The sequence below is a fragment of the Dermochelys coriacea genome, chromosome 3, assembly GCF_009764565.3.
Source record: "Dermochelys coriacea isolate rDerCor1 chromosome 3, rDerCor1.pri.v4, whole genome shotgun sequence".
In the NCBI taxonomy this organism is placed as follows: domain Eukaryota; kingdom Metazoa; phylum Chordata; order Testudines; family Dermochelyidae; genus Dermochelys; species Dermochelys coriacea.
This window is the reverse complement of record NC_050070.1, coordinates 59,933,863-59,961,776: the sequence shown is the minus strand read 5'-3', so window position 1 is coordinate 59,961,776 and position 27,914 is coordinate 59,933,863. Positions and strand designations below refer to the sequence as shown.

The 27,914-nt window shown below is 42.5% G+C and overlaps 1 protein-coding gene across 1 annotated transcript in view; it reads left to right on the top strand.

The window, feature by feature from the left end:
* FILIP1 (filamin A interacting protein 1) overlaps window positions 1–27,914 on the top strand; it is a 158,871-nt gene that overhangs the window by 33,628 nt on the left and 97,329 nt on the right. The window contains 1 exon segment of the mRNA XM_043510526.1: window positions 17,870–18,146. Within this exon segment, the coding sequence (XP_043366461.1) occupies window positions 17,874–18,146 (273 nt within the window). The 5' untranslated portion in view covers window positions 17,870–17,873.

Genomic DNA, 27,914 nt, shown 5'->3' with positions numbered 1-27,914 from the left:
ACAGTCAGTACTTTAGCTAAAAGGTAGTGTCAGTAGATCTGATCTGTGGTTTCACACAGGTTTCCATGTTGGTTTAATTTAATTAGCATCAGTGGCGTTGCTTCTTATTTACACCAGCGTATGTGAGAAAAGAATCAGGCTCAGTGTATGACTGGCTAGAGACGAGAAAGTTACCTTGGAAGACAGTAAATTTGGAAACAAGATAAGAAAATGAAACCAGCATATACAACTGTATCTATACATGTACAGCTAATGATTATTTTGCAACATGATTTGGCATTGAATGAAAAAGTTTTCAAAACTGGTTTAAAGCATCTGCACCAGACCAGCACTCTATGAACAGTCAGTGATGCTAAACCATGCGATTCAGAGCCATGTTCTAGGCTACCCCTTCTGAGCAAGGTTTGAACATGGTTAACATGATTGTAACATAGTTTTAAAATTACATAGTGTGGAGGCAAAATATGCTCCAGTGCTATTTTAAAACTATGTGCCCTGTGAACAAGACCTTAGAAAATCATGGACCAAGTTGCTTTTTCAAGTTAATGGCCAAGATTCTGATCTTACTTAAAATGATCCAAGTCTGGAGGAACTCTTTTAAACAAACTGGAGTTATTCCAGACATGTGCCAGCATGTCAGAATCACTGTCAGGGTTCCCTCCTCACTCTGAACTCTAGGGTACAGATGTGGGGACCACATGAAAGAGCCCCTAAGCTTATTTCTACCAGCTTACGTTAAAAACTTCCCCAAGGCACAAATCCTTCCTTGTCCTTGGGTGGGAACTGCTGCCACCACCAAGTGAATTAGACAAAGATTCAGGAAAAGGACCACTTGGAGTTCCTGTTTCCCTAAAATATCCCCCCAAACCCCTTCACCCCCTTTCCTGAGGAGGCTTGAGAATAATCTACCAACCAGATAGGTAAACAAGGTGAGCACAGACCAGACCCTTGGGTTTTTAGGATCCTAAAAACCAATCAGGTTCTTAAAAACAGAACTTTATTATAAAAACAAAATAAAAGTAGCACCACTGTAAAAATCAGGATGGAAGGTAATTTTAGAGGGTAATCAGATTCAAAACACAGAGGATTCCCCTCTAGGCAAAACTTTAAAGTTACAAAAAAACAAACAAACAAAACACAGGAGTAAAACGCTCTCTTAGCCTAGGGAAAATTCAAAAGCTAAAACAAAAAGATACTCTAACACATTTTCTTGCTGTTACTCACTATTTCTGTAAGTTTAGATGTATCATTCAGTAGGAGCTAGATTACTTGCTTGGTCTCTCTCTTTGTCTCCAGAGAGAGCACACAAGCCTAAAAAACAAAAGCCTTCCCCCACAGATTTGAAAGTATCTTCTCCCCTCTTGGTCAGGTGCCAACCAGGTTATCTGAGCTTCTTAACCCTTTACAGGTAAAGGAGGGATTTTATGCTACCCTTAGCTTGCGTGTATGACAATCACCCTTCTGATAATTTAAATATCTACTAAAGTATACAAATCAAAAGAAAAATTATCCCCCTTTGCTTCTTAACATTTATTAACTGCACTGAAAATTAAGCTCTTCATTACCAGAATGAATGCTCACTATCTTTTATCAGCTCTATACGATTGCATATTTATATTAGTTTTTAAAGATAATAAACCTGATCCTTTTCCCCATTGAAATGAATGAAAACACTCATATTGACTCTGATGGGTGCAGGATCAAAGCCACATATATGTCCCAAAAGACAGACTTCTTATGAAGCAAAGCAATGATTTCTTTACACCTCATGTATCTTGTGCAAATTAACATCAATACCCCAGAGATCTCTGCTTTGCCTCCTGTAAAGTGTAATGTCAGTCATGATTCAGAGCTCTTTGGTATAACAAATATGATGTCCTTGACTGCAGTTCTGGTGTGAAATGCTTTCTGTGAATAAAACAAAACAAACAAAAGGAGATTGCACAATTGTACTCTGGAAGTAGTTGTTTGGGATTTAAAATTCCTGTTCTAACGTTCCAGGAAAAAAAGGTATTTATTTTATCAGTAAAATTATCTCATGTCATATAATGCCAGGTATTCCTTTCAGGTACAGTGGTATAAAGCCATTGACTCAATGGAATTGCACCAGGTTAACCGAAAGGAGAGTCTGGCTCCAATTTCTTAACATATTTTCCCTTTTTCCTCTCATAGTTCAATTCAGAGTTTTCAAAAGCACTCTTGGATCATTTGTCAGTTGCAATAACAGATTATATGTTCTGCAAATGTCAAGTTGGTTTTATGTCACTTTCCCATTTATTTTCTATTCTGCTGGGATCCACAAATAATTCAGTTAGAAATTATAAGGGAAAACGTGTCTTGTACTGCTATAAATGCTGCCATTCTGGTTAGCTATACTTGTCCCCAGGGTTATTTCTTAAATGATGACATCACTTGATTTGACTTCACTGCTGTGAGGCAAAATATTAAACAACATCCTGCTGAGGTGAACGAACAGTGCAGGTCTTATTAGTGACCCTAGAGACTGCTGAGATAGAATGATTAGAGTCAGTTGGCTTGAACTGTCAGGCTGCCATGGCGGGGGGGGGGGGGGGCACAATCTCTGGAGCCAATCAGCTTCCAAGAAATGGAATAGGTTTAGACTAATAAGGATAGAGAGATCCCTTAGATGAAATATTTCATCCAAGAGAACATCTTGTTCTGAAAAGTTTTAATTTCATTGAGAAGGACAGTCAATTGTCAGAAACAAGGTGGGTGAGGAAATATCTTTTATTGGAACAGCTTCTGCTGGTGAGAGAGATCAGCTTTCAAGCCACACCAGGGGTGTTCACAGGAATAAAAATTTGACCCTTTTTGGAGGGGCACATTCTGTGCTGCCTCCATCTCCGAGACCAGAGGAGCTCACTCTCTCCCTGTGGCACCACTGGGACCCTGTTCTCCCCTCTCCTCCCACCCTCACCACAGGGTACCCTGTGCTACCACAACCAGGGACCCCATGCTCCCCCCTCGACTGATGCCTTCCTTGACTGCCCCACCCCCAGAGGTTCTGCTCACTGCCTCTCTACTATTGGTTAGGAGGATTTTCACCCATATCATCTCAGCTGTTGATTGGTGGAGGCAGAGAAATGGGTGGGGTGGGTGAGCTCTGGAAAATGTTGGCTCCTGGAGGAGGGGTTTTGGCTGACAAATGCTGTAGCTAAGAGCTCAGTCAGCTCCCACCCTGGACCCAGGGCTGGAGGAGTTCTGTGCCCCTGCCAGTTATTGGGGCCCTACGCCCCTGCTTGTCCCCCCTCTCCCCCTGTGCATGCCCCTGAGCCACACAGAGCTGTTGTTCAGGTCTTGGAAAGGTCATCGACTTTAAGAAGAATTCTGTGTGGCTCAAAAGCTTGTCTCTCTTACCAACAGAAGATAAAAGATATTTCCTCACCCACCTTGTCTCTCTGATATCCTGGTATTGATACAGCTACAACTACACTGCATGCACTAAATTGTCAGGTCAGAATTTAGCATTAAATATTTCTAGTTCTAGTTTTCTATACCCTGTGCAACAATACACACACACAAAGACTATATAAGTGAGAGCAAAATTTACATGTTAATGCCTGGGTTGCACACTGCAGAGGAGCTAACTCATCGTCAATGTATGTGCAATGTGCCCAGCCATTTAATGGCATCATCATCATCATCAGTCAGATGAGAGCCAGTAGCCCACCATCACAATAAGTCAGTGGGCACTCATCTAGGATATGCAATATAGTCTGAAGTGGTCATTAGAAAACCCTCATTTAAAAAGATTGGTTTCACAGTTGCTCTGTCCTGTTCAAAACTGGTTCAGAGATATCACAGGTATCTTGGCAGATCAAAATCTGCTGGACAGACGGTTAGGTCAGTAGTGAGAGGGTGATTAATGATTGTGATCGTTGACCACTCGTTGCGCCAAGCAGATGCCATTGTCATATCCTGTGGTGGCATAAATGACCATAAAGGGTGTCTAGAAGAAAGGAGAGCTGGCAGATGGTTGAAGAAGTCTGCATACAATGGCAGGTCACTATTGTCACAGATCTTGGCCAGCAGCATGACACAGGCCTTTTCACGATGAATATGGGCTGGTGTTATGTTACTAAATATCAGTAGCCGTGGCAATGGAGTTCTCCGTAAAGTCTCCGTAACAATATGCATAGCTTTGTTAAGCTCTACATCGACCAGCCTCTTGTGAGATGAGCAGCACCAGTCAGGAGCACAGTACTCTACTGTTGAATAGCAGAGGCAAGGGCTGATGATTTAAGTGCCCAGGAGTTTGCACCTCAGGTTGAACTGGCTTTCTGAGCAGGTTGTGCTGAGTGATAACTGTCTTCCTCAAGTGGCTGTGGTACGTTAATGACTTATCCGATGTCACACCAAAGTAAACTATGTTTGGATCATGCTGCAGTCTTATTTAAAAATGTGTTGGTGTTCTATAGCCCAATAATTATTCTTTACTTGAACAAAGCATTTACCTCAGGCCTTCTCCTTTACGGCTTTAGAAATGTTTCTTCAAGGTTTGAAAAAGCCTCATTACAGAGCTTTCTCCAGCTTCTTTTTCATTAGAGGCTGGTATCACAGCTAGAAAACCCTAGAGGTCAATAAGTACAATAAATGTTGTTTTTATAGAACTGACCAATAGATGTGGGAAATAGTATTTTATTAGCTTCCCATGGTGTGCAAGGGTTTTTAGTACTTTTCTTCATATTTATGTTTCTGGTTTTCAGGGGGTAATTATGAAGGAAAAGTATATTGAGATCTCATAGTATTTAAATTATTGGATGGGGAAGGATACCTCAAGATGATCAAATCTCTTTTAATTTCCTCACCATAATTATATGTCTGAGGTAAAAAGGGGCCAATGAATGACAAGTATAAATACAGAGCTATTCAGGCATGTTGTGGTTTACCAGAATAGAGAGATTCGCCTTTATTTAGGTCTCTTCAGGAACTGAATGCACATTGCTAATGCACACCCTGAACAACAAGCTGGCTAATGAGGATGAACTGAGGGAGAGAACCGAGACTGCTGACACTCTGTGAGAATGGCTCAGTTCATAGTGCTTAGAATGTTAGAGAATTTCTGGGCTTTAAAGATATTTTTATGCTCTGGGTCCCTTTATCCTTTCAATGGTAACCCTCTGTTTTTCATACTTATCCTTGACCCAGCAAATCATACATCTGAAGGATGGTCAGTATCTGATACTCCCCTTGCAGTGGTACTCAGTAGTTTCTAGTAGTTGTAAAGGTCAATGTTATAGTCCATCCATTGAACCATAGACAATACCGGACAATATCAGACAATACCACACAGATATGTTTCTACTTTTAAAAAAAAAAAAAATCTTTCCTTTAACATGTTTTTTCTTGACCCATAGTTCCTGGCCTAAAAACCAGTAACTGGCTTTTGAATCAATAAACACAGCTATAATAAAGACGCTTTTGCAAGCACTGCAGCAGGCATAAGGATATGCATATTGTCACTGCTCTGTATGTAAACCTTTCTTCTGACAACAGCAACAAAAACCACTAACAATGGTCATAATGAAATACAATCACACAACACGCCACCAGCTGCAGTTACTGTCTAAAAAGGTCCATATCAGACCACATCATTTAAGCAGTTCTAGAATAGATTGGGATTTTGTTGACTTGTTTACTTAAAGTCACTGTTTGAATCATGTCTGATGATGTTGTACAGATGAATTCAAGGACTATATCAGAACTTAGACTTTTAAAATTTGTGTTAGTTAAACAAGTTACAAAACTTAATATTGATTTAAATAGTTTTATCATGTTTTTGGTTGGATTCAAATATTTGTCTACAGTGTTTGAACCCCAAAACACTGAATCATTGTATTGCTGCATGAAAATCAGAAAGTGAAACTGATTAGAAACAATAAGAAAACTGACCAGTCTAATTCAGTTTCCTAGGCTGAAGACTTGTCTTCATTGAAGCATCAGGTCCTGTTATCCACACTGGAGTTAGCCTAGCTCATGTGAGAGCATTCACACTGCAAAACAACGTTCAGACAGCACAGAATGTTTAGTGTTAGAGGCACAGACTAAATGAGTCCATACGGCATTAATAGCTCAAGCATCAGCATCACACCACCTTCAACCCATACCTCCTGATGAGCCTGACAGTTCCAGTTGAAAGCACCACTTAACTTGAGCTAGAGATATTTGTGTACAGACAAAAGTCGGGCTTAGGTTATCAACCCTCCTGGTTTCGCTGGGTGTCTCCTGGAATCAGGCCTTAGCTCTCAGAGGCTACTAAAGCCAAATCAGGAGATTTTAGGTGCTGAAAGTCCAGTGGCGCAGCGGGGCTAAGGCAGGCTCCCTGCCTGCCTTGGCTCCGCGCTGTTCCTGAAAGCTGCTGGCACATCTCTGCGGCTCCCAGTGGGGGTTAGGGATGGGGGTGCCAGGGTGGCGCCGCACGCTGCCCCTGCCCCAAGCACCACTCTGTAGCTCCCATTGGCTGGGAACTGCGGCCAATGGGAGCCATGGGGGCGGGCTTTCAGGCATGGGCAGTGCACAGAGCCCCCTGCCACTCCCCCAAGGAGCCGCAGGGACATGCCAGCCATTTCTGGGAGTGACACAGGGCCAGGGCAGGCAGGGAGCCTGCCTTAGCCCCGCTGTGCCACCAACCAGAAGCCGCCTGAGGTAAGAGCCTCGTGGATGGAGCCTTCACCCTGCACCTCCTCCTGCACCCAAACCCCGTCCTCAGCCCCCTCTTGCACCCAAACTCCCTCCAAAAGCCTGAAACCCTCACCCTCTCCTGCACCCCAGTGCCCTGCCCCAGCCCTGAGCCTCCTCCGGCACCCAAACTCCCTCCCAGAGCTTGCACCCCACACTCCCTCCTGCACCCCAACCCCAGCCCAGTGAAAGTGAATGAGGGTGGGGAAGAGTGAGTGGTGGAGGGAGGGGGGATGGAGTGGGCGGGGCCTTGGGAAGGGTGTTTAGGTTTGTGTGATCAGACATTTGGCAACCGTAGTTGGACTAGGGCCAATATTTGAGTTATACCCTGAGCTAACAGTGCAGTGAAGACAAACTGTCCGCTGAAATGCAAAAAGTGAACAAGCACACAAACGCCTGAAAGTAAAATTGATTTGACAGAGTCTTTCAGCTTTAATAATATGAAGTGTTATTAATACCTCTGGTAAGGATTTATTTCTTTAATGTGCATTTTTTATCTTGACTGCTCTAAAACTGTATGGAAGATGTATTCTCACTATATACAGAGCATTTAGGCCCACTGAGTTAATCTGAGCATAATTATTCTAGAATCAGTTACTCTGCACTCTGGAGAATTGCAATTAAACTCTCAGTTTAGCAGGTGTGAAAAATGTCTGTTGCCCATGAAAAACCTGCAGAGAGCAGTGCATGTGTGAGCAAGCAGTGGGGAGATGAGAAAAAGCTCTGTTGGTGGTTTAGAAATGAACATTATCAGGAGATCAGAGTGTACTTCTAGCTTTCCCAGAAGTTTCAATTACAAAGAATAACCCTAATGTGATATATTTTCTTTTGGGGGGGGGGTGAGATGAGGTTAGGGTGTGGGACAGAATGGAAATTTCTGTTCTTTGCCAAATCTTGTGACTTTTATAGATACAATTTTACATCATAACATTTGGTGAAGAAATAGTCAAGCATATATAAAGAAAATTACCTCTTCATTTAAGGAAGTAGGATAGGTTAACTAGGTTTTAACATGCAAACATAACTGACCAAGGTTTCCATTACACAGCATATCCATAGAGGATAATTGCTATTTAATTTCCCCTGCCCCAAACCCAGTCATTGCATGGGCAGCTCAGTGCTGGAGTATAAACAAACATGCAAGTACCAGGGAGGCAACACTCTGTCAAATCATAGGACTGGAAGGGACCTCAAGAGGTCATCTAGTCCAGTCCCCTGCACTCATGGCAGGACTAAATATTATCTAGACCATCATCTAGACTAAGTATTATCTAGAGCAGGTGTTAACTTGCTCTTAAAAATCACCAATGACAGAGATTCCACAACCTCCTGAGGCAATTTATTTCAGTGCTTAACCATGCTGACAATTAGGAAGTTTTTCCTGATGTCCAATCTAAACCTTCCTTGCTGCAATTTAAGCCCATTGCTTCTTGTCCTATCCTCAGAGGTCAAGAACAATTTTTCTCAGTCTTCTCTTCTCCAAACTAAACAGACCCAATTTTTCAATCTTCTCTCAGAGGTCATGTTTTCTAGACCTTTAATAATTTTTGTTGCACTTCTCTGGGCTTTCTCCAATTTGTCCACATCTTTCCTGAAATGGCAAGCACTTCAGCAGATAGGCCTTGTAGTGGATAGCCTTGGTACTAGCTATGGCAGGTCCCAGTAACCATTCAGCCACACAGCTAAGTGAAAGGGTATTTTACTAGGGCTGGCAGGAAAGAGATAAGTTGCTAATACCCTAGATACAGAGGGTACAGTTACAGTTCAAAGAGAGCAATAGCAATTAGAGGGTTAGGACTCTTCAGGCCTGGAGTTCCCTGTCTAGGTCAGTCTCTATTCAAGGAAATAGAAGCTTCCCCATTTCCAAGCCAGGCTCAGTTAGTGACTGTCATTGGGGCCCCTTTGCACTGGCTCCTAGCCCAGCCGCTGCTGCTACCCCACAAATCTTTCACAGACTTGCGCCCAGCTGTCACAGCCTGTTTCACACGGTTAATTTTTGCATACAGTTCCTGGGGGTTCACCTCTACATTTAATTTCTCTGCAGCTCTTGACTCACCATGTGGGGGCTACTTCCAAACACAGGCTGGCCACTTTCTGGTTCACCTTACCTGGCCAGGAGGAAGGGGATGTGCAAATGGGAAGGGGGCTGATGGGAGTTATGTTGTCCCCTGCTTAGCAGATCCATCCAAAAATTAAAAAAAAAAAAAAAAGTTATAGTGATGTAATTTTGAGCAATTTAAATACGGGGGTAGGTTTAAGCTTTTAATAATAATAATCAGCATTTCCATCCAGAAATATTTGCTATTTAACTCTTGTGTAGCCATCTTATTGGTCTGCATAGTCAAGGAGGATGCCACATTTTCTCCAGCATATAAATCTCTACTGTTTTTTTCCTCTTCATTAATCACAATTTAGAAAATTGAGTAGGCTTTAAAATGTCTTCCAATACATAATTCAGGAGTGATATATAGGGGAATATCAACTGGTATAGCTACACTTTCCTCTTGCCCCTCACTGTATATTTTAAGTTATTCCAACCACAAGTTTTTAGATGGTTGGGAGGTAAAAGCATTGAGCCCAATTCACTGCCTGGGTTTCAGAGATTTCTTCCAATAAAATCCATGCTGACAATCCAGAGTGGTGGAAATTCTGCCAAGCGTGAGGACAGTGGCTTAAAATGCCTGTGACCCCTGTTATGCTAGGTGAGCTGGAATGGGGCATTACGGCTCCCAAGGCAGGTTAGAGTCAGGCTGGCTCCCTGGCAGGAATATAAAGCTGCTGTCCCCGGCAAAACACTCAGGAGAGGGCAACAGCTCTATCGCCTTCAGCACTCCCCCAACAGTGAAGCTCCTTTGCCGTGCAGGGGTTGCAAACACTCCTGGGAAAATAAGCCCATAATTCTTTATCTGTTGTCCACCATTCCTTGGTGGTCGGCTGAAAATTATTAAAGTAAAGTAGCACTTATCACAGAACTGCTGGGAAAAATATTTTCTCAGTTTATGTATAATTCTTGAGGAACCGTGATTTTTCTGCTTGTAGGCATCTTTCTAGTCTGATTTGCAAACCAGGACCTTATAGGTTCCTAATCTTTTCTTGTGCATTTACCAGACCTGAATGCCTAAAATTAGGCACCTAAATCCATATTTAAGTATCTAAAAAATGGCCTGATTTTCAAAGGTACTTGGCATCTGCACAATGCCCTTCAATGACTCTGAAAACCAGGCCACTTTTACATCATGTGCCTAATACTAGTCATAGGAGTTTGAAAATTGTGGCCAATGTATTTTTTGCAATATACCTCTGTTACTACCAGTACATCTTTTATGAATAGCACTTTACATTACCAATGCAAAAATAATTTAAAAAAAAATACGTTATTATTTGTCATATTTACTTATCTTGGGCAATAGGGGCCAGATTTTCCAAAACGTGTTCAGCTCAAGGAACTGGAACTAGATAATCAAATGAGCTCATTTCCTATTAGGCACCTAAATCAGGTCCAGATTTTCAGGAGTGTTCAGCATGTTGGGTGTTGCTGAGCTGTTTTTGGCCATAAGCGTCACAGTGGGGGAATTTTTGGTGTTGAGCAATTTTGAAAATCTGATCCTAAAGCCACAATAAAAAAAGGAGTACTTGTGGCACCTTAGAGACTAACAAATGTATTTGAGCATAAGCTTTCGTGAGCTACAGCCCACTTCATCGGATGCATTTGGTGGAAAATACAGAGGAGATTTATATACACACACAGAGAACATGAAACAATGGGTTTTATCATACACACTGTAAGGAGAGTGATAAAACCCATTGTTTCATGTTCTCTCTCTCTCTCGCTCTCTCTCACTCAGTGTGTATAAATCTCCCCACTGTATTTTCCACTGAATGCATCCGATGAAGTGAGCTGTAGCTCACAAAAGCTTATGCTCAAATACATTTGTTAATCTCTAAGGTGCCACAAGTACTCCTTTTCTTTTTAGTTATATCAAAGAAAATGTGTAGTGTACACCTGGCCTTAAAAGGCACTGGATCAGATATGCTGTCCCAGTACAGCCCTGTGCCTTAACGGCACAGTCTGGCTCTATCCATTATAGAGTACTGTATTTTTGGGCAAATTCTGATTTCACTGAAATCAATGCCAAAACTCCTATTGACGTCCTAGTGGGAAACGAATTAGAGTAATGTACCGTGCAGTAAAAATAGCCATCTGCTTGATTACTGATATACCAGTGATGACTTTCTTTTAAAACCAAACTTCGTTGTAACATCAGATTAAAAAACAAGCATCCCAGATACCCATTTAGGTTGCATCATAAGTAGAAAAAAGCACTGTAGTTGTAGGTGGGCACTTTGCTATGTGAGAACACATGCACTGGATGTACTAGGCTAGGAAGGACAGTAACTCCACCCAAATAAGGCATATACATTTTTAATAGCGAGTGTTATTAACCATTGGAACAATTTACCAAAGTGCTTGGTGAATTCTGCATCACTGAATGTTTAAATCAAGACTGGATATTTTTCTAGAAGTTAAGCTCTAGGAATTATTTTGGAGAAGTTCTATGGCCTGTGTTACACAAGAAATTACACTAGATGACCACAATGGTCCCTTCCAGCCTTGGAATCAAACAGACAGACACAGATCAAATGATAAAAGTTCATTTTGAGTAGGTAGTGACCTAAATTCCTCTCCTGATTATCCCTCAGCCAACATAGTCAAAATGCCTTTTCAGTTGAAGGCAGCTAGACATGACTCCCTGTGAAACAAGTCCATGCCACTCCTTAGCTAGACAAAGTGGATTGCTCAAGAGCAACTAATGTAACTGAAAGTTTCGCTTGAAATTGATGAAGCCAAAGTGACACTATCATAAAACCACATGCTTTGTACTCTGTGTCCACTGGATTTGCCCTGAAGGTTATATCACTAGTTTTGTGAAACTGTCTTGTTTTGAAGAACATTATATCAACTCACAACGACTAAGGAAGTTTCAGAATATTTTTGATAGGTAAATAGTTCTTAGTTCTCCTATTTCTCACCATGGCTCTTTCAGCAAGTCCAAAAGAACCTGAATTCCTGTCAGAGACACTATCCCTTTGAGAGGGATGTTAGCAGTGACAGCCTTTTCAAGACAAGCCAGCAGTTATTAGTCAAAGGAAAGACAGTATGTAGGTCCTTAGGTTAGAATGGAAAAGAAAAGTGTGCAAGAGTGTCTATGGTAGCAACCCAACCTGCCTCTCTTGCCCAAGCATCCTGAATTCAAATCCGTTACACTAAGCAGCAGAGTTCTTATGCCTGACCCCTAACATCTCAATTCCTGGTTTCAAGCTTTAGTCAAGCTGTTTTCACATGTTCAACCTCCCTTGATTGGCAGTCATTCAAAATTTAATTGCTGCGTTGGTTAGTAGAGAGACAAGATGGGTGAGGTAATATCTTTTATTGGACCAACTTCTGTTGGTGAAAGAGAGACAATCTTTTGAACTTATACAGAGCTCTTCTTCGGTGCTATGTAAGCTCAAAAGCTGGTCTCTTTCACCAGCGGAAGGTGGTCCAATAAAAGATATTACCTCATACACATAGGCGGCAAGCAATGGAGGCAAAGGGAGGCTAAGCCTCTCCAAACCTTGCGCTGCTATGGGGGGTCGGTGGGGATCAGTGGCAGATTTGGGGCCCCCAGAAAATCTCCCCCCACCACGGCCCTCTGTGGCTGGAGGAGCTCTTGGTCCCCGCTGTGGCAGTAGGGGAACAGCTTTTCTGGTCTCAGGGCCGCAGTGGAGAAGGGGAGTGGGTGGTGGAAGGAGCAAGCAGCAGCCAGGGCCGCAGGGTGGAAAAGGCGGAGTGGGGGCATAAGGGGTAGAATGGAAGAGGGGCGCCAAACTCCAGCCAGGGCAGAGAGCTTTGCCATGCAGGGCCAACCTCTCAGCCTCCTCCCCCCCGTGGCCCTGACCAAGCTCTCAGCCCCCTGGCTGGGGTCACAGGAGGGAGGTCCAAGAGCAATGAGCGGGGGTGGAGCCTTGGTCAGAAGAGGTGGGACGGGGGCTAGCCTTCAAGGGGAAGCTTCACCCGCTACCCATGCTCATCCACCTTGTCTCCTTAAAAGTAATGTCCAGTTGTTGGTCGTCCTTTATATCGTCAAGGTAACTCCATTCATATGTTGTTGAAGTCCTTGATAACTCATTCATACCAATCCAGACATGCCTACCTGACCAACTCTGTCCCAGAGGCAAATACACAATATGCAAGTGGGAAACTGAGTCATACATATTTTTTCATTTAAAATAATGCAGAAATTTCTCACATCCAGCACACATTTTATTGAAAAGAAAAGAAAATTGAAAAAGTATACAAATAAATAATTTGATTTGAAAATATGAGAAAAAGAGGGAAATTAAGGCAACCAATACTGCACCTCAGAGAGCAGGTTTTTTTCTATTTTTTTTTTAGTTTTCTACCAACATAAAAAGTTCTTGTTTCATAGATACTAAGGTCAGAAGGGACCATTCTGATCATCTAGTCCGACCTCCTGCACAACACAGGCCACAGAATCTCACCCACCCACTCCTACGAAAAACCTTACCTATGTCTGAGCTATTGAAGTCCTCAAATCGTGGTTTAAAGGCTTCAAGGAGCAGAGAATCACCAACGTAGGTTAGGGGATGTTTAGCCATCCATTCCATTGATAGTAGAAAGCAGTAATATACATTAGATACCAATATATTTTATAATACACCCCCTCCCCCATTCAGTTTGTCAGAAACCACATAGTGCCAATAGGGCCAAATCCAGGTTCTCCTCCGTGACTGCTGTGCTCCCCGACATCAGCAGTGCTGTTCCAATGCATTGCACAGGGGCCGTGAACCACTTGTATGGGTCTCACTGCACTCATGCTCCCAGATGAGTTTAGGCTGGCAGAAAGAGGCAGGGGTGTGACCTGTGGATCCACCAGCTCTTCTTCCTACCTCATGGAGCACTGCTGGTGTTATTTCAAATAGAGCAGCCATGCAGTGCCCTGGGGGAGAGGGCACTCTCTCCCTGGTCCCAGTGAAGATCATCAGCCTGCAGCTTGGTTATCTAAGCACCAAGGCAAGGGTTTGTCCCGTGATACCTAGTGTACAGATACCTGTACTTAACCAAGCACCTGACATCCGCCATCACAAAAGGACATGATCTTTCAATCCCCCTCTCTCCCCTGATGAATTACTTTACATTTGGTAAAGGTAAGAGGAATAAACCCTCGTATTTAGTTTGATTCTTCAGATGTACAGGTAGTCTGTGACCCATAAGAGGAGAAGAACGGCAGCTAGAGAGCACAGTAGGGTAGTGCTCTAGCCCTTTTTTTTTCCCCTGGAGATTTAGCAAACTGCAGAACTACAAAGGGTTAACGTTTGTTCCGTTCTTCATACTGTTAGTCATTAGGGTTACATTCTCTTCTGGCTACATGTGTAGCATAACTCAAATTGGCATGAGAGCATTTTGTAAAACCAAAGCCAGGGATGACTCAAATCTGTGTTTCATAGTACCCGAATGCCAAACTTTGAGGGAAGAGGAATTTCGAGAAATGGCTTCAGATTGGACTCATCTTTAAAAAGCCTTTTATAGGACATACATGCAGCGTATTGTTAGTCTGTCACAGAAACACCGGTATGGTGTTTCTCTTCTTCAGATCTATTATTAATCTTCAGTTGACAATTTGTGTCCACAGCCAGTGACCATAGTATGGTTCCAAATCAGCAGTCTTTTTTGAACTCTCACACTATTTTGTTTTGAGAAGAGAAACCACTATATAGCCAAAATCAGCATGTTTGCTTATCATAAGGACTGTCTGCTAGGTTCAGAGAAATCTTTGCATGATCTGATTCTAATAAACCCACAGCTACTGTAACAATATATTCCAATCTGGTCTGTTATTCCAGGAACCCTAGTGAGGTTATATAACAATAGATAGAAGAAAAAGAGTTGGAACAACGGATAGTCTACCTTCCCGACATTCTACTCAGCAAAATTACTCAAAGATTTCTTACAATAAAAGTAAAGAACATTTCAAAAAAAATTGTATGTGTTAACTTTTCAAAACTGAAGAATCTGTGTATGTCCAGAACAACAATATAGGTTCCAGTAAATAATCACAGCATTCATCTTTTCCTTATTATTTATAGGGCACTCTACTGTGGCCTACGCCACTTCCTGCAGCTCCCATTGGCCGGGAAGAGCGAACCGCAGCCACTGGTAGCTGCGGGCAGCCATGCAAATGTGAACAAACTGTCTGGCGGCCTGCCAGTGGATTATCCTGATGGGCTATGTGCGGCCCGAGGGCCGCAGATTGCCCACCACTGCTCTAAAACCATGAAATCATTCACTCTCAAGTCTAAACCATGAAAAATGTTTTAGGTGCTCTTGTGGCTGGAGGCTGCACACCAGAGGGACTCAAAAGGAAATACATAGAAAATAGAGACAAAGTAAATCCCAAGTGCTCCGTCTTGGAGAGGAAACATGGTTGTGGAGTTTAAAACCCATTACAACCAAACAAATTGAGTAGCCCTATCTGAAAGGAAACATAGTACAGTGTTTATTTTTCCATTACAAACCTGAGACCCAAAAGATTTCCTGAACTCTTCAGGTATTGTTCATGCTCATAATTGAGATCTGTTTTTAGAAAACATAGTTCTTGTGATAAATCTAAACTGTCTGGTGAATAATATACTGTGCAGGCTTTCAGGAAGTTAGTAGCTATTGTATACCTGTATCACATATTGTCTGGGTGAAAATAACCCTACAATGCAAGCAACTTCATTACGAGACTCTCTTGCTTAAAAACGCTGGGCTGGATTCTCTTCTCAAGATAGACTTCATTGAATTCAACAGCATTAAACCAGTATATAACAGATGAAAATGAAAATGAAAAAAAAAAAAAACAAAAACAACCAAACAGGCACACTGTGAATGACATTACGAAAAATTAAGGCTAATCTAAACAAGATATTTATATCACTGGCTAGAATCAACTTAAGTGTAATCCTTCTAGGCTCTATGTAAGATTACCCAGACTGATTTGCCAGTGTACCTTAAGATTTGCATTGTCATTACTGTTCTGCTACTTCTGGGCTTTTCATCAACACAGATTGGCAATTATACCAAACTGGTAGTACTTCTGGTGCTGAAAATCATCTTCTATGACTAGAGAACAAAGTGCAAACTAAAGTCAGAAGTCAATTTAGGCAAGTCTGAGAAAAAAATCTAGGGGCCAGATTCTATTCTTATTAATATGTATATCAAGAGTAATTCCGCTGAAATCAATAAAATTATATCAGTTTTACCCCAGTATAAGCGATCAGAGAATCAAGCCCTAAGAATGTCAAAGAAAGTCTAGAGAGCATCTAAGATATCGTTATTTACACCTTCCTCCAGGTCCCTCAAACAGGTTTGTTATACTTATGCTCCATCTAAGCTCCTTTCCACTCACTTCCACTTATTATATCTTCAACCCCTTTACACGTTAGTTCTGAATATGCCTACCTAACCCAACCAAGTCTAAGGGAATCTAAATTGGCTCAACTCACACAAAAAGGGGCCAGAAGACAGGAGTGTAGCACAGAAAGAAACAGGGTGTGTGTAAAACGGAAGTTGAAGAGGCCCCCCTTCCTTTAACTTAAACTTTTTTATGCCTTCTTCTGAATGTTCAGCTTATAAATTACATCAGTTTATAGTCTTACACATTAATAAGTAGGACTAAGGAAGTCTGAGTTTTAGGGTGACAAAGTTAACGTAAGGGAGTCTAACTTATGCCTTCTTACCTCTCAATTTGGCCCTGAAACAGGCCTCAAAATTCATTATTACTATTTTATAGTTCTATTACAGTAGCATAGATTCATAGATACTAAGGTCAGAAGGGACCATTCTGATCATCTAGTCCGACCTCCTGCACAGCGCAGGCCACAGAATAGCATCCAGAGTACAAATCATAACTGGGGACTCATGGTGCTAGGCACTGTAAAAATACTTAGAAAGATACAGTCCCTGCATCAAACACCTTACCATAGGTAAGTGACATATGAAGGCTGGGAGCGTAGAGATATATGTCCAGATATATACACTTGACTATATTTTGCATTTTATAATTGAGAGCCAACAAATCCTACCTCCCCCCTGAGCAATAACTAACTGGCTGATTTCCTATAGGCATTGAGACCTAGGTGAGTCTCAAAGAGATGTGATGGAACAGAGAATAATGACCTTACTGATCAGATCAAGAAGGGAATTGTGTGCTTGGAGGGCAGCACAGAAGATGACACAGATGTTTGTGAGAGAAGCCAACAAACTGGCAGATGGGGCTGTTCTTGGCAGAGTGAAAACTGCATGAGAGGCAAGTTGGTAAGAGCAGACATGTAGGGATGGACAGTGTGGGGAAGACACTTGAAAGTGAGGGCAAACAGCTTCAACTTGGTGTAGTTAAAGGAGGCCCAATGGAGGGATTAAACGGTGTTTCTGTGGTCAGAGGGATATACAGAATAGATTATTTTAACAGCTCCGTTTAGTATGAACCCAGGAAGGTGATGTAAGTGTTAGGGAGGGATGGAGAGGTTGATATCACAATAATCAAGACTGGAAATGATGGAGAGTCTGCATAAGAGGGTTATCTCAGTTACCAACATTGAGCCCAATACACCACAGGTAAGAAGCTAGTTTGTCACATTCCGCCTCACTCTGTCTCTTAGAAAACTTACACTCCAGGTATATGCTTTTATAAATGTTAAGTACAGTCTTACCTTTCAGCTAACTCTCATGTTAAATCAAGATGTGCCTCCAAATCCTGGTGTTCTCATTTTTTCTTACAGTGAGCCAACAGAATGCTGAATGATAAAATAGAGACTAGAAAATTTTAGTTACCAGTTTCCCACATCATTTCAAGCACTGCAGAATGTAACTCATCTCAGTATGGTTACCATGTTTTAAGGCTCTATTAAGTTTATAATCAATATTTTGATTCATCGGCTTCCGAAGACAAACTTATTGACATGGGGGAGCTTTTCAGCACTTTTGCACTGAGCATAACATTAATCTTGGTATTCAGAATGAGAAGATGGCTCTTCCTCTTGGCAATAATTCTGCTGTAGATAAAGTAAAACTATTTACACGAACACATGCTTAGAAAATGCATCTTTATAATTTTCTCTCTGTAGGGGGGATGAGATCCCGAAATCAAGGTGGAGAAAGCTCTCCTAATGGGCATTTCTCCAGTTCTAAGCCCATTGTCAGCAATGCAGAGAATGAAAACCTTCAGGAAGATGCCAAGAAACAGAACAAATCTCATCAAAAGGAAGAGGAGGTCATGGTCTCAGGGACTGTAAAACGACACTTAAAATCACCAGCACCTGGTGAACGAAAGAACAAGAAATCCATAGAACTTTCTAAAGAGGACTTAGTCCGGCTCCTCAGTATAATGGAAGGAGAATTGCAGGTAAATAAAACATCCTAACTCTTCTGTGTCTTCTCCTTGTTACACTCTTCTCTGCGGGTATGTTTGCCCTTGGAATTGGGGAGATAATTCCCAGCTCCAGGAGACGTACTCACACTAACCCTCACCAAGCTATTGCACTAAATATGGCATGTAGCCACAGCAGGGCAAGCAGTGGGACAGGCTAGCTGCCCTGAATACCTGCCTGCGAGACTCTCTAGGCAGACGCTATGGCAGCTAGGCCCTCCTGCTGCTCACGCTGCCAGGGCTACACTATATTTTTAGCATACTTGCTCAGTAAGAGCTAGTGCGAGGATGTCTTTTGCAGCTATGCATCATACCCCCAGCTCCAGATGTAGACGTACCTTGAGAGACTTGGATCTCAACATTGGCACACAAATTTAAGACAAAGGACTCCAAAGGAGGAATAATCACAAATGGGATTGAGTAGGTTGAGGTGTTTAGTGCAGAAGTCACTATTAAGTACAGCCTTATTGAAATCCTCATTAGTGATTTGCAGATACTAAAGTGGGAGGAGTTTCAAACACCAGTCAGAAGAGAAAGAGAAATACTAAGAGGCCTAAAGAGATTAGGCATGTGGGCAGAAAACAACCAAATGAGATTCAGATGCAAAACAAGTACAATGGGGGAAATAACCCAGAAGACAGTTATTCAGTGCAAGGGAGAAACCTGGAAATCAGTAATGCTGGAAAAGAACTTGGAGGTGACAGTGGGGCAATACATGAAACAATTTAGCCTTTTATACTGTACTTGTGTTTATATTTGTGAACCACAGCAACATTCCAAAAGCTATGCCAATTTTCCTGGCCGAGTTGAGACATTTACCTACAGATGGGATGGTGCTATAACAGGGGGGATGGGATTTCTTTTCATAGTGGCATCCCCACTCTGCATTTCTCCTAAAAGTTTCCACATGCAGTTTAAACGAGGTCAGCTTTTATCATCCTCAGCCCCTTCTTTCCAGTGAACCACTCTTTCACAGTACTTTGTTATGCCTGTTATCCCTGCTTTTCCTGAAAGCCACATTCGCTGGATTTTTCCTTTAGTTTTGGACTGATCCCCATTGCCTCCCCGTTAATCCACTGGCAGGACACAATTATGTTGTGAGTGATCAACCAGTGAGAAATCTGGGTTACACCACCACTGCAAAAATATCAGGCCTGAGCTCATTACTGAACACTATTATTCCATCCAGTATTTCATCACCAAAATACCAAGGCACAGTCTAAGGTTCATTGATTGGTTGCTTTCTTAGTAGATATGTATAAAAGAAAAATAATCTTGTTAGCAGAGAAGAGAAACCAGCTTTTTTTTTCCTTTTCATTTAGCAGCAGAAACTAAATTGTTCTTTGGTTTTCAACTTTAATATGTCACAAACAAAAGGCACCTTTCCAAAGGAATACAACAATAATTTTCTATGACAAATGGAAATAAAGAGAAAGAAATTCTGTCTGATTCAGTTTTACAAAAAGTCATGCTATTGGTTCTGGGGCAGAATTTCACTAGCCACGTATACTGTTAAAAATGGGAAGATTTCACGTTGGATGAGATTTGCAACTATGTTTGAAAATATCAGTGTTAGTTTTTGCAAAGCAAAACTGTCACGCACAGCTGTAGTGTTGAATGCAGTCTGCTCTGATTAATCATTTAGCATATGTATAGTTTCCTGAAAGATTTAAGCAGAAATCACTTCAATGGTTTGCATGCACCACTGATAGGGGAGGGATGAAGTACACTTCTGTAGTGAAAAGAAAAGGAGTACTTGTGGCACCTTAGAGACTAACAAATTTATTAGAGCATAAGCTTTCGTGAGCTACAGCTCACTTCATCCAAATGCATCCGATGAAGTGAGCTGTAGCTCACGAAAGCTTATGCTCTAATAAATTTGTTAGTCTCTAAGGTGCCACAAGTACTCCTTTTCTTTTTGTGAATACAGACTAACACGGCTGCTACTCTGAAACCTGTGACTTCTGTGGTGAAGACACAAGCCTATGTGACAGGAGATTTGCTTCTATTCTTGGCTCTGTTGTAGAATCCTGTCTAACTTTGGTTAAGTCACTTACAGCCTGATCCCCAGTGCTTAATTTGTGCTGGGGCTTGCCAGGACTCAATCCACTGCTAGGCTTGACAGTTCATAGCCCCAGCATCTCTGGGCTTCTGTAGACAGTGCTGCTGCCAGCCACAGCACAGACGTAAGGGTGGCAATACACCATACCATGCCACCCTTACTTCTGTGCTGCTGCTGGCCACGGCACTGCCTTCAGAGCTAGGTGCCCGGTCAGTAGCTGCCACTCTCTGGCTGCCCAACTCTGAAGGCAGCATCGCTGGCAGCAGCAGTGCAGAAGTAACAGTGGCAACACCATACCATGCCTGGTGCTGGCCAGCAGCAGCCACTCTCCCGCCACCCAACTTGAGCCCTGCCACCTCTTTCGTTACAAATTATTGCTGATCTTGCTCCCATTCATGTAAATTCCTGTGGCCTTCACTGGAGCCCAGCAGGGTCTTCAGTCTTTGTCTCTCACTTTACATTGAGGGAACAGAAAGATTAAAGGCCCATCCATCCACCCATTATCCTCATATGGCAACTGAGCACAATCATCTGAAATGCAGTAGCATCCAAAGTTCTCAGTCAAAATTGTAGTCCATTGTACTAGTCACTATTCAAACAAATGAATAGTCCCTGCCACAAAGAGCTTATAATCTACTGATACTTACCTACCCCACAAGAGGACTGTGAAGCTAAATTTGTTCAAGTCTGTGAAGCACTTTGGGATCCTCAGGAGGAAGATGCTATTGAAGTATTAATTGTTAATCCGCAGGGTTTTTAATATAGCTTCAAAAACCAATTTGAATTATTTACCCAGTTATGCTAAATGCATTGAATTGTTAATAGAGTGGGCAGACCAAAGAAGCCTGGCTTGAGATGAAAGTCTGGGCTTTGTGATTATAAATGAGGACATGCCAAAGAAGAATCATGCCAGGGTGAATATACTGGCATTACTCCCTGGCTGTCACAGTCACCTACTACACTGTATCATTTTACGTATTTTCTTTTTCAGATGTGTATAGTCAACTTGACTTGTAGTGGCTTGACTAGTGTTTTGATTCATAGAGCCAAATCAAACTCTGGGTTTAGTTTGGTCTTCAAACCTTCTGGATTGTCCAAATTACATTACTTAGCTGATCTCCAGAACAAGAGACTCCTGTTAGCCCCAGCTCTGGTGCCATGGTTTAGATGCTTTATAAAGCACCTTTCCTACTCAAGATATCGAGACAGGGTCCAGGACAAGCAAAATGGGGTGTACTGCCTTGTCTTTGGAAACCATTTAAACACCAGCAGAACAAACATCATATAGACACGTGACAAGGTTTTGTTGAGAAAATGACTGCAGGCTTTGCATCTAGGATTAACCAATATCTTTGTAAAAAGTGCCATAAAGTCTTTAACATCTACAAGGCAACTGATCTAATTTATCAGACTTCTAACAATGCAGTGACCTCCCAGTACTCTGTTGCATTGCTGTCGGTACTGATAATGAGACCTTAGTATGGGATGTGAATCCCTAGCTTCTGCTCCAGGGGCTGAAAATGCTAACAAGCCATATGGATGTCTCCTAACATTGTTAATTATAACTTTTTTTTAAAAAAGTACAATGACCTCCAGTAGCTAGCCTGAGTTGGTTCCTAAAGCCATGTCAGACACTTTGATTTGTTGATCTTCAAATTTCCTAGCTTGGCCATATCTAGTTACTGAATTTACAGAAGAATAGAGTTTCATAAACCACTAAAGTCACCAGTGCTTAAACACGGTTCTGTAAGAAAGCAGGAAGAAAAAAATGTATATACAAACTTGCAGTAATTAGACTTCTTCCCAATATTCATGGGCAGGGAAGCCTTAAAGACAGCCTCTCCAGGAGGGAATAAGAAACAAACAAGCTCATGCCAGGAACTAATTTAAAAAGCCACACACCGCTTGATACAATAGTTGTTATTCTGCAGTATCTTTCTGCTTGCTTTCTGTAAGCAGTGATTATGTAGTCTTTAACCATCCACCTCACACATAGGGGTAAACAATTTGCAGGGGATGTTTTCCTTATAACAACATGAAAAATGTCTGCAGGTTTTTAAATCACGATTTAAAAATTGATTTAAGAAGAACCTGAACTACAGTCAGACATGAAAGAATAATATCCCTGTACCTGATACTTTCAGTGATTTCAGTGACACAAAAGAAAAGGCATAGCTTACCATAACAGAACAGCAGAGGCATCGGGGAATCTTTCCAGCTAAGATGTCATCTTATCTGTCGTGCACAGGCTTTAGTCTGATACATCTACATGTTTGTATTGGCAAGAAAAATATACCCTCTATACTTTCCAAACAGCAGCCATTAATCTACAGAAATACCCACCCTGATGTTAAACATTTCCTGATCAGGGGCCTGAAAGGAAACAGGAAGCAGCATATACACATTTTTACTAGCCTCCCTCCTATTTTGGATTAAAAAAAAAAATCTCATTTGCAAACCCAGTACTCCACTAGGAATAGTTAATTTTTTCAAGGAAAATCATTATGAGCCAGGTTTTTGTCTGTTGCCTGACAGATGTAGGAAACTGTCTACCAAACTTAAAAGCTACACTACCCACCAATTAAAGTAGAAGCACCTTTCAACTCAACCTTCTAGTTATAACCTCTGTGTTAGCATGATTCCTTAGCATGGCACTGGTATATATCAGACACAGCTCAGAGGTTACCAGTTATATTTGTCTCTTGCACTCTTTAGACAAGCCATGTCTACACTACCACTTTTGTTGGTATAACTTATGTCGCTCGGGGGGGGGGGGAGAGGTGAAAAAAAACCCCACACCCCGAGCGACATAAGTTACACCGACAGAAGCGCTGATGTGGACAGTGCTATGTTGGCAGGAGAACTTCTCCTGCTGACATAGCTACTGCTGCATGTGAAGGTGATTTTAATATGTCAACAGGAAAGCTCTCCCCCGCCGGCACAGAGCAGCTACACAAGCAATCTTACAGTGGTGCAGCTGCATCGGTACAGCTGTGCTGCTGTAAGCTCGTTAGTGTAGACATTGTCAAAGTGGAAAATACTTCCTGAGGCCCTTAGTCTACAGCCAACTCTATGTGGGTGCAGATCAGGGCCTAAATTAATCATTTATGTTAAAATACCAAAAAGAAAAGGAGTACTTGTGGCACCTTACAGACTAACAAATTTATTTGAGCATAAGCTTTCGTGAGCTACAGCTCACTTTATCGGATGCATTCAGTGGGAAAATACAGTGGGGAGATTTATATACACACACACACAGAGAACATGAAACAATGGGTTTTACCATACACTCTGTAAGGAGAGTGATCACTTAAGATGAGCTATTACCAGCAGGAGGGCAGTGAGGAAGAAAGCCTTTAGAGGTGATAATCAAGGTGGGCCATTTCCAGCAGTTGACAAGAAGGTCTGAGGAACAGTGAGGGGTGGGGAGGGGGGGGAAAATAGTTTTACTTTGTGTAGTGACCCATCCACTCCCAGTCTCTATTCACGCCTAAGTTAATTGTATCCAGTTTGCAAATTCAATTCAGCAGTCTCTCGTTGGAGTCTGTTTTTGAAGCTTTTTTGTTGAAGTATAGCCACTCTTAGGTCTGTGATCGAGTGACCAAAGAGATTGAAGTGTTCTCCGACTGGGTTTTGAACGTTGTAATTCTTGACGTCTGATTTGTGTCCATTTATTCTTTTACGTAGAGACTGTCCAGTCTGACCAACGTACATGGCAGAGGGGCATTGCTGGCACATGATGGCATATATCACATTGGTAGATGCGCAGGTGAATGAGCCTCTGATAGTGTGGCTGATGTGATTAGGCCCTATAATGGTGTCCCCTGAATAGATATGTGGACAGAGTTGGCAACGGGCTTTGTTGCAAGGATAGGTTCCTGGGTTAGTGGTTCTGTTGTGTGGTGTGTGGTTGCTGGTGAGTATTTGCTTCAGATTGGGGGGCTGTCTGTAAGCAAGGACTGGCCTGTCTCCCAAGATCTGTGAGAGTGATGGGTCGTCCTTCAGGATAGGTTGTAGATCCTTGATGATGCGTTGGAGAGGTTTTAGTTGGGGGCGGAAGGTGATGGGTAGTGGCGTTCTGTTGTTTTCTTTGTTGCGCCTGTCCTGTAGTAGGTGACTTCTGGGTACTCTTCTGGCTCTGTCAATCTGTCAATCCATTACAATCTACATACCACACAGACTATGCTGACAGCTTGTGCCACACACTCTCAAAGAAACTGCAGAACCACCTGATCAACATCCTCTACAGCAAACAGGGAAAGATTAAGAATGAGCTCTCAAAACTGGATACTCTCATAAAGAACCAACCTTCCACACAAACTTCCTCGTGGCTGGACTTTACAAAAACTAGACAAGCCATTTACAACACACACTTTGCTTCTCTAAAAAAGAAAAAGGACACTAAGCTATCTAAGCTACTACATGCCACAAGGGGCCACAACAGTGGTTCCCGTAACCCACCAATATTAAGCAATATTGTTAATCTATCCAACTATACTCTTACCCCAGCAGAAGAATCTGTTCTGTCTTGGGGCCTCTCCTTTTGCCCCTCCACCCCCACGAACATGATACAGTTCTGTGGTGACCTAGAATCCTATTTTCGACGCCTCCGACTCAAGGAATATTTCCAACACACCTCTGACCAACATATTAACCCACAGAGACCTTCCTACCAACACTACAAAAAGAAGGATTCTGGGTGGACTCCCCTGAAGGTCGAAACAGCAGCCTGGACTTCTACATAGAGTGCTTCCGCCGACGTGCACGAGCTGAAATTGTGGAAAAGCAGCATCGCTTGCCCCATAACCTCAGCCATGCAGAACACAATGCCATCCACAGCCTCAGAAACAACTCTGACATCAAAAAGGCTGACAAAGGAGATGCTGTCATCATGACTAGGTCGGAATATGAACAAGAGGCTACTAGGCAGCTCTCTAATACCACTTTCTACAAGCCATTACCCTCTGATACCACTGAGGGTTACCAAAAGAAACTACACCATTTGCTCAAGAAACTCCCTGAAAAAGCACAAGAACAAATCCGCACAGATACACCCCTGGAACCCTGACCAGGGGTATCTGCTACCCAAAATCCATAAACCTGGAAATCCTGGACACCTCATCATCTCAGGCATTGGCATCCTGACAGCAGGATTGTCTTGCTATGTAGACTCCCTCCTCCCACGCTACCAGTACTTCCAGCTATCTTGGAGACACCACTGACTTCCTGAGGAAACTACAATCCACCAGTGAGCTTCCTAAAAAAACCATCCTGGCCACTATGGATGTAGAAGCCCTCTACACCAACATTCCACACAAAGATGGACTACAAGCCGTCAGGAACAGTATCCCCGATAATGTCACAGCTAACCTGGTGGCTGAACTTGGTGACTTTGTCCTCACCCATAACTATTTCACATTTGGGGACAATGTATACCTTCAAATCAGTGGCACTGCGATGGGTACCCGCATGGCCCGACAGTACGCCAATATTTTTATGGCTGACTTAGAACAGTGCTTCCTCAGCTCTCGTCCCCTAATGCCCCTACTCTACTTGCGCTATATTGATGACATCTTCATCATCTGGACCCATGGAAAAGAAGCCCTTGAGGAATTCCACCATGATTTCAACAATTTCCATCCCATCATCAACCTAAGCCTGGACCAGTCCACACAAGAGATCCACTTCCTGGACACTACCGTGCTAATAAGCGATGGTCACATAAACACCATCCTACCGGAAACCTACTGACCGCTATTCCTACCTACATGCCTCCAGCTTTCACCCAGATCACACCACACGATCCATTGTCTACAGCCAAGCTCTACGATACAACTGTGTTTACTCCAACCCCTCAGACAGAGACAAACACCTACAAGATCTCTATCATGCATTCCTACAACTACAATACCCACCTGCTGAAGTGAAGAATCAGATTGACAGAGCCAGAAGAGTACCCAGAAGTCACCTACTACAGGGCAGGTCCAACAAAAAAAAAACAACAGAACACCACTAGCCATCACCTTCCGCCCCCAACTAAAACCTCTCCAACGCGTCATCAAGGATCTACAACCTATCCTGAAGGAGGACCCATCACTCTCACAGATCTTGGGAGACAGGCCAGTCCTTGCTTACAGACAGCCCCCCAATCTGAAGCAAATACTCGCCAGCAACCTCACACCACACAACAGAACCACTAACCCAGGAATCTATCCTTGCAACAAAACCCGTTGCTATCTCTGTCCACATATCTATTCAGGGGACACCATTATAGGGCCTAATCACATCAGCCACACTATCAGAGGCTCGTTCACCTGCGCATCTACCAATGTGATATATGCCATCATGTGCCAGCAATGCCCCTCTGCCATGTACATTGGTCAAACTGGACAGTCTCTATGTAAAAGAATAAATGGACACAAATCAGACATCAAGAATTATAACATTCAAAAACCAGTCGGAGAACACTTCAATCTCTCCGGTTACTCGATTACAGACCTGAGGGTGGCTATCCTTCAACAAAAAAGCTTCAAAAACAGACTCCAACGAGAGACTGCTGAATTGGAATTAATTTGCAAACTGGATACAATTAACTTAGGCGTGAATAGAGACTGGGAGTGGATGGGTCATTCCACAAAGTAAAACTATTTCGCTCCCCTCCCCGCACTGTTCCTCAGACGTTCTTGTCAGCTGCTGGAAATTGCCCACCTTGATTATCACCTCTAAAGGTTTTCTTCCTCCTTTCCACCCCCACTGCCCTCCTGCTGGTAATAGCTCATCTTGAGCGATCACTCTCCTTACAGTGTGTATGATAAAACCATTGTTTCATGTTCTCTGTGTGTATATATAAATTTCCCAACTGAATGCATCCAATGAAGTGAGCTGCAGCTCACGAAAGCTTATGCTCAAATAAATTTGTTAGTCTCTAAAGTGCCACAAATATTCCTTTTCTTTTTGCGAATACAGACTAACACGGCTGCTACTCTGAAACCTGATAAAATACCAATTACAAATATTTTTGTCTGTTGTGGATTGTATACTGGGGAATGTGACTATCCATATGATGGATGAAATTTCATTCTTAAAACTCAGGGTGTATGAATTTACCACAAAACAGCTGCCCTGAGAAACTGTCTTTCTTTCAAATTGTCAGATGTAACATCTTTTTAGGAGCTTATTGTCCAAGGTGTAAACATTGCTAGACAGATGGGCAGAGATTAATCTACCAGAGTAACATCCTTTGCTTAAGGAATAAGACCAAGTGATTCTACCCATATGTAAAGGAAACATTTTGCTTTATCCTTTAAAAACAAGGCTTCATTTTATAATTAATTTTGATGCTTATGAATAGTGGTGCTTGAATTTTTTTTTTTTTTAGAGCAGGGGAGCTGTGCCCTCTCTTACCCCTGTCCGTGCCCCCCACTGCTCTCTAGAACTGGGGCCAGGAGCAGGGCCATGGGTCTGGGACAGTGATGATGTGGACGGGATAAGGGGGCTGAGGCTGGGGCCAAACCTGGGGGTGGAGGTGGAGCCCCAGGTGCCTGACCGGCAGCTGGGAGTCCCGCGTAAAACCAGGGGGTGGTGCAGCATCTTCTGCACCCCTCGTTTTGCACCCGTGCCTCTGCTCATGAAAGGCCCTAGACTGAGAGCCCTGAAGACTGGAGTTATTCATTTCTCTTAAG